Below are 14,473 nucleotides of genomic sequence, written 5' to 3'. Positions count from 1 at the left end.
TTCTGGCCACAGCTGGAGGTGAGTGAGCACTTCGGAGACCTGCCAGCAGCACAGAGAAATGGAACTTCGGATAATGTGAGGATCTGCCAACTGCGCCTCTGCAGGGCACCAGACCGAGATATGAAGTTGGGACTTAGGAGACAAACAGCCTAGATCCACCCTCCTCACCGGACACCCCGGCAAGGAAACCGGCGACCACCATATTTGAGAACTGATGTCATCAGCCTTTGGCGTTTCGGCGACAGAACAGGTGTATGACCCTCAGCAACCCCCCCTCCCAATACAGCTGGGAAAACTCAAAAAATCTCTCCCCAACCGGTGTGAATATCAGAGCTGAGGGAAACAGAAAAAGGCACCTGACCTCCAACTCTCCCTCCCACTAGCGGCAAAAATCAAAACCTTTCTCGCCAGCTCTATCTTGTAGCTATCAGAGGAAATCCAACAGAATAGGCTGCCGGTTTCCAACTCCTGCACTCCACAACCGTGAGGGCTGGGTGATCAACAAACAAAGAGAGTGCCCAGTCGTTCAAGAGAGCTGGGCATCCAGGAAACTGCAGGCCCAGAGTGTAGCTAGAGCTGTGGAGAAGTGCCCCAGTAAGTAGGGCCTGGCTGGCAGGAGAAGCGAAGGGGCTAGAGACCAGGAGCAACACTAAGCAAAGCAACCGGGATTAGATAGACACCCTGGCGGCTGCGGAGGGAGAGCTGCCTCACACGGATTGTTTCCTACATCCTGACGGCAGAGACTTAATCCAGAAAGCACAGCTCCACCTACTGAAAGAGAAGAAAATAGAACTCTAAGAGTGCATTTTTTTGTTAATTTTAATTTTAATTTTTTTCTTTTTTTCTCTCTTTCTTGATTTCTTCCTTCCCTTTCCCCTACCTTTCCTCCCAAGCATTACTACTTCTATTATGTGTAATTTACTAAATGCAAATAGGTGAATATTCTGAGGCTGTCTATAGTGCTCCTAAGTACTTAGCTACCCCCAAATACTCCTGTCTATTCTCCTGTGAATATTCCCCTTCATGAGAGCAATCCTCCAAAGAAGCTAAGACATACTAACCCCCATACCATCACATCTTCCAACCTAAACATAAAGTTCTAAGACCAAACTTCAGTTCTCTATATGCCATCAGAATCTGTATGCCTTTTATGAAACTAATGAATTTACTTTAAATTACAATTAAACCCCACATCTCTAGACATTGTCTCCCATCACAAAGGAGAGATCTCGGAGCTACACAAAACCAAAACAAATTTATAGGAGAAAATAATAACACAGCAGTCAAACAGAGTGGAAAGAAACTCGAGAATCATGAAAAAACAATGAAGAAAAGGAACACAAACAATGCAGGATAGCTTAAATTTACAGGAGATGCTAGATGCCTCTTTATCATCAGATAAAGAATTCAAGACTTGATTCAGATGGTATGGAATCTTAAAGAGGACATTAGACAGCAAATGCAAACAATAAAAGATCACTTCGACAATGAATAACATAAACAAATTCAAGAAGCAAAAGAACAACTCTACAGGGAGATAGAGGTTATAAAAAAATCAAACAGAAATGAAGGAAATTATAAACCAAATTAAAAATTTAAATGAGAGTATCACCAGTAGAGTAGACCAAGTAGAAGTCAGAACATCAGACAATGAAGACAAAATATATCATCTCAAAAAGAGTCTAGTCAACTCAGAAAGGCTGGTAAGAAACCATGAAAAAAACATCCAAGAGACATGGGATATCATAAAAAAAAACAAACTTAAGAGTCAATGGGATAGAGGAAGGTATATAAGTCCAAATCAAAGTAAGTAATAAGCAATCTGTTAAATGAAATAATTTTATAAAACTTTCCAGACATGAAAAATGAAATGGAAGTCCAAATCCTAGAAGCCTACAGGATGCCGAATGTACAAAACCACAAGAGACCCATACCAAGACACATTATTATGAAGATATCCAATATACAGAACAAGGAGAGAATATTAAAGGCTACAAGAGAAAGGAGGTAAACCAATTAGGGGTAAACCAGTTAGATTAACGGCTGATTTTTCATCACAGACACTGAAAGCGAGAAGATCCTGGAACAATGTATTTCAAATGCTGAAAGATATTGGGTGCCAACCAAGAATATTGTATCCAGCAAAACTGAGCTTCAAGTTTGACAATGAAATAAAAACCTTCCACAATAAACAAAAGGTAAAAGAATTCACAGCCAGAAAACCAGCACTGCAAAGCATTTTGGGCAAAACACTACACGAAGCAGAAACGAAAAAGAACCAAAACCAACAGTGGGAAGTACCTCAGTAAATGGGAGGTGGGGACTAATTAAAGAGGAAAAACAAATCTAATTTAAAAATAATAAATAAATAAATAAACAAATATGACTGGAAGTACAAACCATATATCAATAGTAACCCTAAACATTAATGGCTTAAACTCACCATAAGCGACATAGGCTAGTAACCTGGATTAAAAAAATAGATCTAATAATATGCTGCCTTCAGGCAACTCATCTGATAGGAAAAGACATACACAGGCTGAAGGTGAAAGGTTGGGAAAAATCATACCACTCACATGGACCTCAGAAGCAAGCAGGGGTGGCCATACTCAAATCAAATAAAACTGACTTCAAGCCTGTTAATCAAAAGGGATAAAGAAGGACACTATATACTGTTAAGGGGAATCATTCATCAACAAGACATAACAATCATCAATATATATGCCCCGAACAATGGTGCTGCTATATTCATAAAATAAACTCTCCTCAAGTTCAAGAGACAAATAGACCACAACACAATAATTATGGGTGACTTTAACACATATCTCTCACCACTGGACAGATCTTCAAACAAAAGTTGAATAAAGAAACTATAGAACTCAACAACACAATTAATAACCTAGACTTAACTGACATATATAGAATATATCAACCATCATCCAGCGGATATACTTTTTTCTCAGCAGCACATGGATCCTTCTCAAAAATAGACCATATATTATGCCATAGGGCAACTCTTAGAAATTATAAAGGAATAGAGATTATACCAAGCATCTTATCCAATCATAATGGAATAAAACTGGAAATCAATCATAAAAGAAGGAAGAAAAAAATCCTACATCATTTCGAGAATGAACAATATGTTACTAAATGATCAACAGGTTACAGAAGACATCAAGGAGGAAATTAAAAAATTCTTAGAGATAAAGGAAAACACAGACACAACATATCGGAATCTATGGGACACAATGAAAGCAGTTCTAAGAGGAAAATTCATTGCTTGGAGTTCATTCCTCAAAAAAAAGAAAAAAACAACAAATAAATTATCTCATACTTCATCTCAAAGCCCTAGAAAAAGAAGAGCAAAAAAACAGCAAATGCAGTAGTAGGCAAGAAATAATTAAAATCAGAGCTGAAATCAATGAAATCAAAATAAAAGAAACAATTGAAAAAATTGACAAAACTGAAAGTTGGTTCTTTGAAAAAATAAATAAGATCGATAGACCCTTAGCCATGCTAATGAAGAGAAGAAGAGAGAGAACTCAAATTACTAGCGTACAGGATTTTAAAAGGCAATATCACAACAGACACTATAGAAATACAGAAGATAATTAGAAATTATTTTGAAACCTTATACTCCAATAAAATAGAAAATAGTGAAGGCATCTATAAATTTCTTAAGTCATATGATCTTCCCAGATTGAGTCAGGAGGATACACACAACCTAAACAGACCAATGTCAATTGAGGAAATAGAAGAAGCCATCAAAAGACTACCAACCAAGAAAAGCCCAGGACCAGATGGGTATACAGAAGAGTTTTAAAAAAACCTTTAAAGAAGAACTAATACCAATACTTTTCACACTATTTCAGGAAATAGAAAAAGAGGGAGTACTTCCAAATTCATTCTACGAGGCCAACATCACCCTGCTTCCTAAACCAGACAAAGACACTTCAAAGAAAGAAAACTATAGACCAATATTTCTAATGAACATAGATGCAAAAATCCTCAATAAAATTCTGGCAAATCAGATACAAAAACATATCAAAAAGATCATGCACCATGATCAAGTAGGATTCACCACTGGGATGCAAGGCTGGTTTAATATACAGAAATCAATAAATGTAATTCACCACATCAATAGACTTAAAGATAAGAACTATACCATCATCTCGATAGACACAGAAAAAGCATTCAACAAATACAGCACCCCTTTATATTCAAAACACTAGAAAAACTAGGGATAACAGAAACTCAACTCAACATTGTAAAAGCTATTCATGCTAAGCCTCATTCTAAACGGAGAAAAATTGAAGGCATTGCCTCTAAAATCTGGAACAAGACAGGGATGCCCTCTCTCATCACTTCTATTCAACATAGTTCTCGAAACACTGGCCAGAGCAATTAAACAGACAAAAGAAATTAAAGGCATAAAGATAGGAAAAGAAGAACTTAAATTAGCACTATTTACGTATGGCATAATCCTATACCTAGCAGACCCAAAAGGTTCTACCAAGAAACTTCTAAATCTAGTAAATGAATTCAGCAAAGTGGCAGGATATAAAATTAACACACATAAATCAAAGTCATTCCTGTATATCAGTGACAAATCCTCTGAAATGCAAATGAGGACAACCACCCCATTCACTATATCCTCAAAAAAATTAAAATACTTGGGAATCAACCTAACAAAAGAGGTGAAAGACCTATACAAGGAAAACTACAGAACCCTAAAGAGAGAAATAGAAGAAGACCTTAAAAGATGGAATGATACACCTTGTTCATGGATAGGCAGAATTAATATCATTAAAATGGCCATATTACCAAAAGTACTCTATAGGTTTAATGCAATGCCAATCAAAATCCCAATGGCATTCCTTGCAGAAATAGAAAAAGCAATCATGAAATTCATATGGAAAAATAAAATAAAAGACCCAGAATAGCTAAAACAATTCTAAGCAGGAAGAGTGAAACAGGTGGTATAGAGATACCAAATTTTAAACTATACTACAGGGCAATAGTAACAAAAACAGCATGGTACTGGTACCAAAACAGGCAGGTAGACCAATGGTACAGAATAGAGGACACAGAGACCAATCCACAAAACTACAACTACCTTATATTAGACAAAGGTGCTAAAAGCATGCGATGGAGAAAGGATAGCATCTTCAACAAATGGTGCTGGGAGAACTGGAAATCCATATGCAACAAAATGAAATTGAATCCCTTTATCTCACCATGCACAAAAGTTAACTCAAAATGAATCAAGGAGCTAGGAATCAAACCAGAGAGCAATAGAAGAAAAAGTTGGCCCTAATCTCCATCTCGTGGGGTCAGGCTCCAAATTCCTTAATAGGACACCTTTAGCACAAGAGTTAAAATCAAGAATCAACAAATGGGACGTATTCAAACTAAAAAGTTTTCTCTCAGCAAGAGAAATAATAAGTGATGTAAATAGGGAGCCTACATCCTGGGAACAAATTTTTACCCCTCACACTTCAGATAGAGTTCTAATCTCCAGAGTATATAAAGAACTCAAAAAGTTAAACAACTTTAAAACATATAACCCAAACAACAAATGGGCCAAGGATCTGAACAGACACTTCTCAGAGGAGGATATACAATCAATCAACAATTACATGAAAAAATGCTCACCATCTCTAGCAATAGAAGAAATGTAAATTAAAACCACTCTAGATACCATCTCACTCCAGTAAGATTGGGAGCCATTATGAAGTCAAACAATAACAAGTGCTGGCGAGGATATGGGGAAAAAGATACACTTGTATATTGCTGGTGGAACTGCAAATTGGTACAGCCAATTTGGAAAGCAGTATGGAGATTCCTTGGAAAGCTGGGAATGGAATCACCACTTGACCCAGCTATTCCCCTTTTCAGACTATACCCAAAATATCTAAAAAGAGCATACTACAGGGACACAGCTACATCAATGTTCATAGCAGCACAATTCAGAATAGTTAGACTGTGGAACCAACCTAGATACCCTTCAATAGATAAATGGATAAAAAAAAAATGTGGCATTTATACACAATGGAATATTACTCAGCATTTAAAAATAACAAGATCATGGCATTTGCAGGGAAATGGATGGCATTAGAGCAGATTATACTAAGTGAAGTTAGCCAATCCCTAAAAAACAAATGCCAAATGTCTTCTCTGATATAAGGGGGCATGACTCAAAACAGAGTAGGAAGGAAGAGCATGAGAAGAAGATTACCACTAAACAGGGAAGAGAGGTGGGAGGGAATGGGAGGGAGAAGGGGAATTGCACGGAAGATGGAAGGAGACCCTCATTGTTATACAACATACATATATGATGGTGTGAGGGGGAAGAAAAAATAGAGAAATGTGTCATAGTAGATTGGGTAGAGAGAAGTGATGGGAGGAGGAGGGGGGGATGGGGAGGGCAGCAGAATACAACAGACACTAGTATTGCTGTATGTATATACGTGGCTGTATAACCAATGTGATCCTGCAATCTGTACACATGGAAAAATGAGAATTCATACCCCATTTGAATCAAATGTATGATATGTCAAGATCACTGTATTGTCTTGAGCAACTAATTTTTATAAATAAATAAATAAATAAATAAATAAATGGGGGGATATCTCACAACAACAAAGCCAGACACAAAAGAATACATATTTTATGAGGCCCTCTACAGAAAGATAAAAATGTTCAAAGTAAAATCATAGTGTTTATAGTAGAAAACAAAAAGACATCAAAGACGCAGTTACCATAAAAATCATGATAACTGTTATTGTTGAAGAAGCAATGATGGGAAGATCTAGGGGTGTCTATGATGGTGGCAATTTTGTAAATCTTGACACTAATAGTAATTACATACCTTTTCCCTTTCTAATCAATCAAATAAGCAGGAGTACATTCTGACTTTGAATATGCTGTATCTATACATATGTTATATATCACAATAAAAAAAAATTTTAAAGACTCAGTTTAACACTATAGAAAGGCATTTTTATCAGATTATTCCCCCATTCTATAGCAACTAAATCTAAAATTGAAGAGAGAATTTTAATTGATAAGACCTGACCTGAAGAATTTAACAATTAAAGTAGAAATTAATAATGACATATTTTCATTAATTACTTAAAAAGCCAATAAATTACATAATTCAAGGTAAAATAATAAAATGAAACAAAACACCTCTTAAGACACCTAACTAATTACCTGCTTAGGTAAAGTTAAGTTGTGGGTGCTGTCACTATAACCTATAGCAGTGAAGAGTTTATCTTTTTCCTCTGGAGTCATAAGGTCATCAATAGCTACAAAGAAATGATAATAATTTAAGAAATTAATTGCTTTAGTTTTCCAGATATAATCAAGAAGTCAAACCAAACTAATAAGTGTCATGAAATCAATAGACTCAGATGCTACAAAAAAGTCAGCTAGGTAATTTCCTCTAGCATTCTACTTTGACTAATCCAAACAAAGATCTTGTATTTGTCTATTTACATTAAAAAGCAAAAAGATGCTGTTAAGAAAATTCAGTTCTTGTTTAAAGATTTTTAAATTCTCTAAAAATCTTGAAACTTATCATTAAACATTCATGTAAAAGGTAACTATGAATGCTAAATGTTGAGATCTCTAAATTTAAACATAATGTATCTAATCTGCCTTATTTGCTTATAGTTTACTGTACAGAGCTGATCTTATTTGAAAGTATTTAAAAATAAAATTCAACAGGCTAAAGTGTAATGTGCATATTTTTTGTTGTTGTTGTTGTTGTTGTTTTGGTTTGGTGTTTTTTACTCAATTACAACAAATTACCTGACTTGGAACTTACTTTCAGGAATTAATGATTCTTCATCTTTTTTCTTAGACTCCTTTTTGCCCCAAAACCCACTAAACCAGCCTCCACGTTTCTCGCCTGTGTCAGATTTTTTCCTTAATTTTTGTCCTGACCGAATCACCTAAAAAAAAAAAAATTAAAAATGGATTCAAGGATAAATTCCCTCTTCAGTTTCAGGTACATCAACAGTCAATTTTTTATCACAACATTAGAGTGAAACAGTCAAGAAAGTCAATTCCTTCCTAAACAAGTCTCATGGGTATGATTAGGTTAATTTACAGTCCCCCTATTAATTTCCATTCTATACCTATTGACAGCATTTTGACAAGGTTGCACTATATTAGCAATATAGTTAAAATTTCAAGTAAAATTTTTCTAAGGTAAAATTTTTTCTCTATAAAAAGACTCACAGGATACACAGAAAGATCTGAAGACCAATTACATTCTGTGTGTAAAGTAATATTGTGATAATAAGCGTTTCTATTTTCTTCTGTTGATCTATATACTTTCTAACTTTTCTATGATGAGATGTATGAATATGTCATTTATTTTTAGTACCAAGAAAATCCAGAAATGACATGGGACAATGTACCAATTAATAAGCAACTATGAGCCAATATAAACAGATCAATTCCAATTTGGGGAAGAAAGAGAACAAAGGAAAATAAAAGAGAAGAAATAATAGGGGCAAAAGGAGAAAAGAAGAAACAAGGGAAAACAAAAGAAAAAATGAAAGCAATAGGTAATAAAAGGCCAAAGTAAGTAGATATGGGAAAAAAACTTGAAAGTCTACAAGTAAAAATGTTGGCAGGATGAAAAGTGACTTGTATTTACTTTGTTTTTGAGGTTTTTCAAAATTTTAGTTATAAAAATTTAGTTATAAACATTTTAAAGATTTCCCCCTTCATATTACTGATTTTTACCAGTACTCCCACTTAGTTTTTTCATGAGACTAAAGTAAGCAAGAAAAACTTTAATCTCTATTCCCATATGCATAAATCTCAACTGCTTCCCATAAAACTTAGACTTCTTTATCCTAGGATGAAAGGAATGATATTAACATAAATCAACTAATAAAACTGATTACCTCAACTTGTGCTTGTTGCCTTGCTAAAATTATGTTAAAAACATCTAGAGTCTTCTCCAAGTCCTATAAGAGAAAGAGATAATTTCAAACAAAGAAAATACTCAACAGATGAAAAATTATTTTCTTCTTTGATTTCAAGGTTCATTATGTACTTGGAGTGTGTTTTCTTTTAATAGGGGGTAACTAAGACAACTCCTTTTTCATGGAGTAAATTCAAAAATTTACTATTTTTTAGTAAGACTCAGAACTCTTAAGAAAGTTACTACCATCTGACTATGGCACTTTCACTAACAAACCAGACATAAATAGCTAATAAACATATAGTTAAATAGGTTTGATAATTATCTTCTAAGTATTATAATAAAAACAGACACATTTCCTCACACTGGTTGCAATAATTTTATTTTACTTGTTATTAGAAGGGGAGATAGTTTAAAAGAATAAATACATTTTCTTATAAAATTCTCTCTCAAAGAGATGAGTTCTGTTCTTTTTAAAATTATATACTCATTAAAATTAATATTAACGGGTGAGTTTTAAAATAACTCTCTCTACTATATGTAAACTATACCTGAATTTGTTTCTGTATTTCTTCTGATACTTTGGTCTGGGTTAGCTTGCTTTTGTAGACAGTTTTATAACTCTGAAGCAACTGCCTGTGCTTTTTTATGTTACTCCAAGACCACATTCGTGTATATCTTCTTATGTGAACTTCAAGAACAGAATTAATTGCATATTTCCACCTGAAAATCAAAATTTATAAGTAGCCATTTAAAGTTTTAAGAAAGAGCAGGGAAACAGTTTCTCCCTTCTCTCTCCCCCTTATTTTTTCTCTCCTATCTTCCTACACTGTTAAAATTTTTGTTCTTCTTTACTATCTTTCAGTAAGAGCTCAGTATAACAGTGCCAGTCCTCAATAAATTCTCAAATAGATTAAATTTAAAAACTCTCCAGGAAGGCAATATGGCAAAGCAAAATCATAAAGGCACAAAATGACATATACCATGGAAATCAGTACAGTCAGGTTCTGTGGAGTAACTTTTTGGTAAGCAACAGACCATATTAACCCTGGTGGTCCCACGATTCTTATCACCTAGAGACATCACAACTGATTTAGTTCATGTAAAAGTACACTCCTGATAGTCACACAACAACAAAATCATTTAGGGTTGCATTTTTCACAATATATCCTAATGTTAAAGTACACATGACTGTATGCCAGCATGTTTATCATACTGAGTCCATAGTGATGCCTAATAAGATTTTTCTGAAACACTGAAAGTCCTGAATGCTAAGTTAAAATTTGGAAATCTAGGAGCAAGAATACAAGAGGATGTGTTTAGGAAAAGATTAACAAAGACATCTCCTTCTATCTGCTCCTTTTTAAAAGTGGCTAGACTACATGGTTTTAAAGGTCTCTTAATTTAATCCCTAATATATTTTATGTATCTCATAAAATAAACAAAATCTAACTTACCACTGTCGACTGTTGGTATGAAGTGGTAAATAAGGTTTGTATTTCCTGTAAGGGGCATTTCTAACCATATAATCCACTGACTCCAAAAGGTCAATCATACTTAAGTACTATTAAAACAAAAATAGAATTATGTTTTACATTGCACATATGAATAAAGACCAGATTTTATTCTATTTTTCAGTCTACCAAGATTCCAAAACAATGTTGCCTGGTAACTCAAAAATGCACTATATTGTCAAAAGTACACTATTATTGGAACATCTCTGTAATCCCAGCAGCTCCAGAGGCTGATGCAGGAGGATCACAAGTTCAAAGCCAGCCTCAGCATCTTAGCAAGACCCTAAGCAACTTAGAGAGACCCTGTCTCAAAATAAAAAATAAAAAAGGGCTGGGGATGAGGCTCAGTGGTTGAGCACCTCTGGGTTCAGCCTCTGATATCAAAATAAAATAATACACTATATTTAATAAAATTTAAGATAATATCATTTATACACTGTAACATAATTTTTAGACTTCAGGGGCTGGGGATGTGGCTCAAGCGGTAGCGCGCTCGCCTGGCATGCGTGCGGCCCGGGTTCGATCCTCAGCACCACATACCAACAAAGATGTTGTGTCCGCCGATGATTAAAGAATAAATATTAAAGTTTCTCTCTCTCTCTCTCCCCCCACGCCTCACTCTCTCTTTAAAAAAAAAAAAAATGCCATCTACAATTAAAAAAAAATTAAAAAAATAAAATAAAATAAAATAAAAAAAAATTTTTTAGACTTCACTACAAAAAAAGTGTTGCCAATTAAACTTTCACATCACCAACAATAAGTATCCTACTTTTAGATATGTTAAAATGTAAAATATACTCAAAAATAATGAGATATTCTGCCTGTAACTACTAATATGAAATAATATTTTTAAAATAACGTGTTTTTCCATTGGTACATCATTTCAGTAGTAGCCATTAAGAGTTGATTTTCAAAATGCTTTAGAAAACTATTGAAAAGATAAAGCTATTTAATTGCCCATCACCCACTAATTCAGCAACACTGTGTGGATCCCACAAACAATTCACCTGAAGCGAAATACAGGCACAAGAGTGGATAACATGTCTTCAGGCTAGAGAAACATGCAAGTCTAGCTTCTTCCTCTCTCATTTTTCCTAATGCAATTCTAAGGATTACCTATAAATATGACCCTTCAGTGCTTGAAATATGTCTAGTCTGAATTTAAATGCACTTAAAGTGTAAAATATATCATAGATTTTTAAACTTAAGGGGAGGGAAAAATATAACATCATCATAATTTTCTATGTTGATAACATTTTGAAATGATATTTTGGAAATGATAGGTTAAATAAGATGGATCATTAAAGTTAATTTCATAATTTTCTTTTTATTTTGTTAATATAACTACTAGAAAATCTAAAATTACAAAAGCAAACTTCATTATATTTATTGGACAGCCCTGGGCTAAAATTGCCATTAGTGAAATCTCCAGTCTTCCTTTCAGTTTATTTTTTCAAGTGTGCTATCCAAACCCTCTGGGCATATAACCCCACTTGGGAAACACATGAAGGAAAGAGTTGCCCTCATATCTGTTCTAAAAATAAAGAAACAATATTTAATATAAACAGTGTCTGCTATTAAAAACTGTGAAGGAAAAAAACACATTAAAATGTTCTACCAACTGTGAATTAAATGGAAATAATGTCATTTCCATTGTCTAGTTTGATACAATTTCTAAGATTTAGGAAAAGATCAGATAAAGAAAAATATTTCTTAAATTTGAAGGTTTTTTTCCTTTAAAAAAATTTTTTTTGAAGCTTCCAATCTCAACATAATGAACCACAAGAACCACCAGACAATTATAGAGAAAGAACAACTGCAAAGGATAAAAGCAATCAAGACTCAATAAGACTAATCAAAGCTAAAAGTGTCCCCTTGAATCTTACCTGGGGCTTAGTTAGTTCAATGGCAATATTTTGGACTTCTATGTTGCAATCCAGTTTGGGTGTTTTGAGTTCTACTTCTGCATAAGGATTCATGTAAAGTTTCGCAGAGGCAGATATTGGCTGGAAAACTTAAATCACATGGGAAGACTTAAATAAGATGTTTATATGCTCTTGCATAAAAATTACTGTAAATAATTATGAGAACTCTGAAATAAATAAACATACATATGTATATATAACAAAATCACTAGCAAAAATATTTACGCCCCTACTCATCTGCATACTACCAACTGCCAAGCTCTATGATTAAAGTAGAATCTGCAAAGAAATTGGAATCCTATATTTCTAGAAATGTTCAAAACACAGCTAATCTGTATAAAATTAGGTTTCTCTTCCTTGCTATAAGATGTTTAATGACTTTATTATTCATTAAAAATACCAATATAGGGAAGGAAATAAAATGTAATTAAATAATCAGTGGCAGAATTTTGGAACAGAATCGTAAATAAAATCATCCCAGGAAAAATGTTACTCACCACTTCATGATTCTCAAAATGGTCATTACATATATAATCTTAGAGTTAACAAAAAACAGAAAATATTCTTGAATTGAGTATTCATATAAAAAGGTATATTAAGGTAGATGATAGAGCAAAGTATGGTAATAAATTTTAACCGGACAGCCTTAAAACTATGTAAGTTGTGACCATGTATGATAATTACAATTTTCTTGGTGTTATAAACAACTTAACTAACAGGCTATTTATAAAAACCTAAGAATAAAGTTGTAGATTTTTCTGAACTAGTTCTTTTATTGATGAAACTAAATGTTCTCACAAACTGTCAGTACTTGAAAACATTTGTTTATTAAATAGAGAAGTCTATAAACAGAGACTCTAAGTCCCAACATCCAATGGCAATTAACTACAACAGAACCTGAAGAAAACAATAGTGAAGAGAATAATATGGAATAAGAAAGGATATGAATACAAAAGCTGAGGGCAATCATAAAGGAGTACACTAAATAAGAGCAAACTGATAGCTTTAGAATGAAACTGAAATGGGGGGAAAAATTGGATAGAGAAGTAAATAAGCAGGCAGATTTCTCAGAGACCTATTTCTAAAATAAAAGTGAGGCTGCCAAGAAACAGAAAAAACTAGTTCACTTAAAACAATGTCTGGAGTGGTTGGTTTATCTTAACACCACAACAGTGATATGCTAGGGATTTCAAAAAATGTTTTTCACACTTCTGAGTTAGCAATGTACCAGTTAAACAAATGACTGGTATCCCATCGTCATTAAGAACCGTTTTTATTAACCACACTTAGAGAATGTAGGTTATTTTTCTGAATACCCAGACCTCAGAGGCTTTTAAAGAAGGAAAGGAGGAGAGGAAGCAAAAAAGATGGGTACAGAGTAAAACCCTAAAATAAAAATAATTCAGTGTTAAGCCAGGAAGAAAACATGCTGGTTTTGACCTTCTTTGGAAGGCTGGCTGCACAGAGTGAACTGCAGCTACACTGCCCATCCCTCCCATTTTCCCCTGGCATCCATATTGTGATCTAGGCCCAAATAATTAGTTGTAATCCAAATATGTTGTATCATAACAGTAAGGTATAAAATTAACATGCTCTATTTGTCAAAGTAATTTTTTAAAAGGTATGTTAAAGTATTTAATTACATGTTTGTTCCTATAATATGAAATAAATTATAATCATACTTACTATATTGATGGTTCCGGGGTATATTTCTACTGGTAAGAATTTCATTTTTCAACTGATCCTAAACAAAAAATCTGAATTAAATGAAAAATAAAATGTACACATATGCAGTGACACATAACAGAAAACAATTTGGTTCTTACATGGGTATCTGATTCTTCTTTGTAACTATGAGTTCATGAGAAAAATACAAACATTATTTACAGGTATATTTTTTAGTATAAAGATAAAGAAGTAGATAATTTGTAAACATTCTAAATATCTAGAAACATCATAATACTATGTTCCTCTACATCTTTGGAAACAAATACAAATACATCCATAAATTTCTAGTCAAAAGCAAATTATCTTTTATATCTTTAAGAGATAGAGCCTTGAAATTTACCAGTTCAGAAAATTTAACTGGT

The 14,473-nt window shown here is 33.7% G+C and overlaps 1 protein-coding gene across 8 annotated transcripts in view; it reads right to left on the bottom strand.

Annotated features, from left to right (window-relative positions):
- Vps13c (vacuolar protein sorting 13 homolog C) overlaps nt 1–14,473 on the bottom strand; it is a 180,383-nt gene that overhangs the window by 129,408 nt on the left and 36,502 nt on the right. For all 8 annotated transcript variants that reach the window (XM_078049526.1, XM_021727159.3, XM_005316641.4 and 5 more), the window contains 7 exons: nt 14,070–14,127; nt 12,345–12,472; nt 10,402–10,508; nt 9,496–9,667; nt 8,925–8,987; nt 7,832–7,958; nt 7,216–7,310 (listed from right to left, as the gene is read on the bottom strand). In XM_078049526.1, coding sequence (XP_077905652.1) covers nt 7,216–7,310; nt 7,832–7,958; nt 8,925–8,987; nt 9,496–9,667; nt 10,402–10,508; nt 12,345–12,472; nt 14,070–14,127 — 750 coding nt within the window. The remainder of the gene's footprint in view (nt 1–7,215; nt 7,311–7,831; nt 7,959–8,924; nt 8,988–9,495; nt 9,668–10,401; nt 10,509–12,344; nt 12,473–14,069; nt 14,128–14,473) is intronic.

This window comes from Ictidomys tridecemlineatus, chromosome 5 (genome assembly GCF_052094955.1).
Source record: "Ictidomys tridecemlineatus isolate mIctTri1 chromosome 5, mIctTri1.hap1, whole genome shotgun sequence".
In the NCBI taxonomy this organism is placed as follows: domain Eukaryota; kingdom Metazoa; phylum Chordata; class Mammalia; order Rodentia; family Sciuridae; genus Ictidomys; species Ictidomys tridecemlineatus.
Note: the sequence above shows the minus strand (reverse complement) of the source record. Positions and strands in the feature narration are given on the sequence as shown.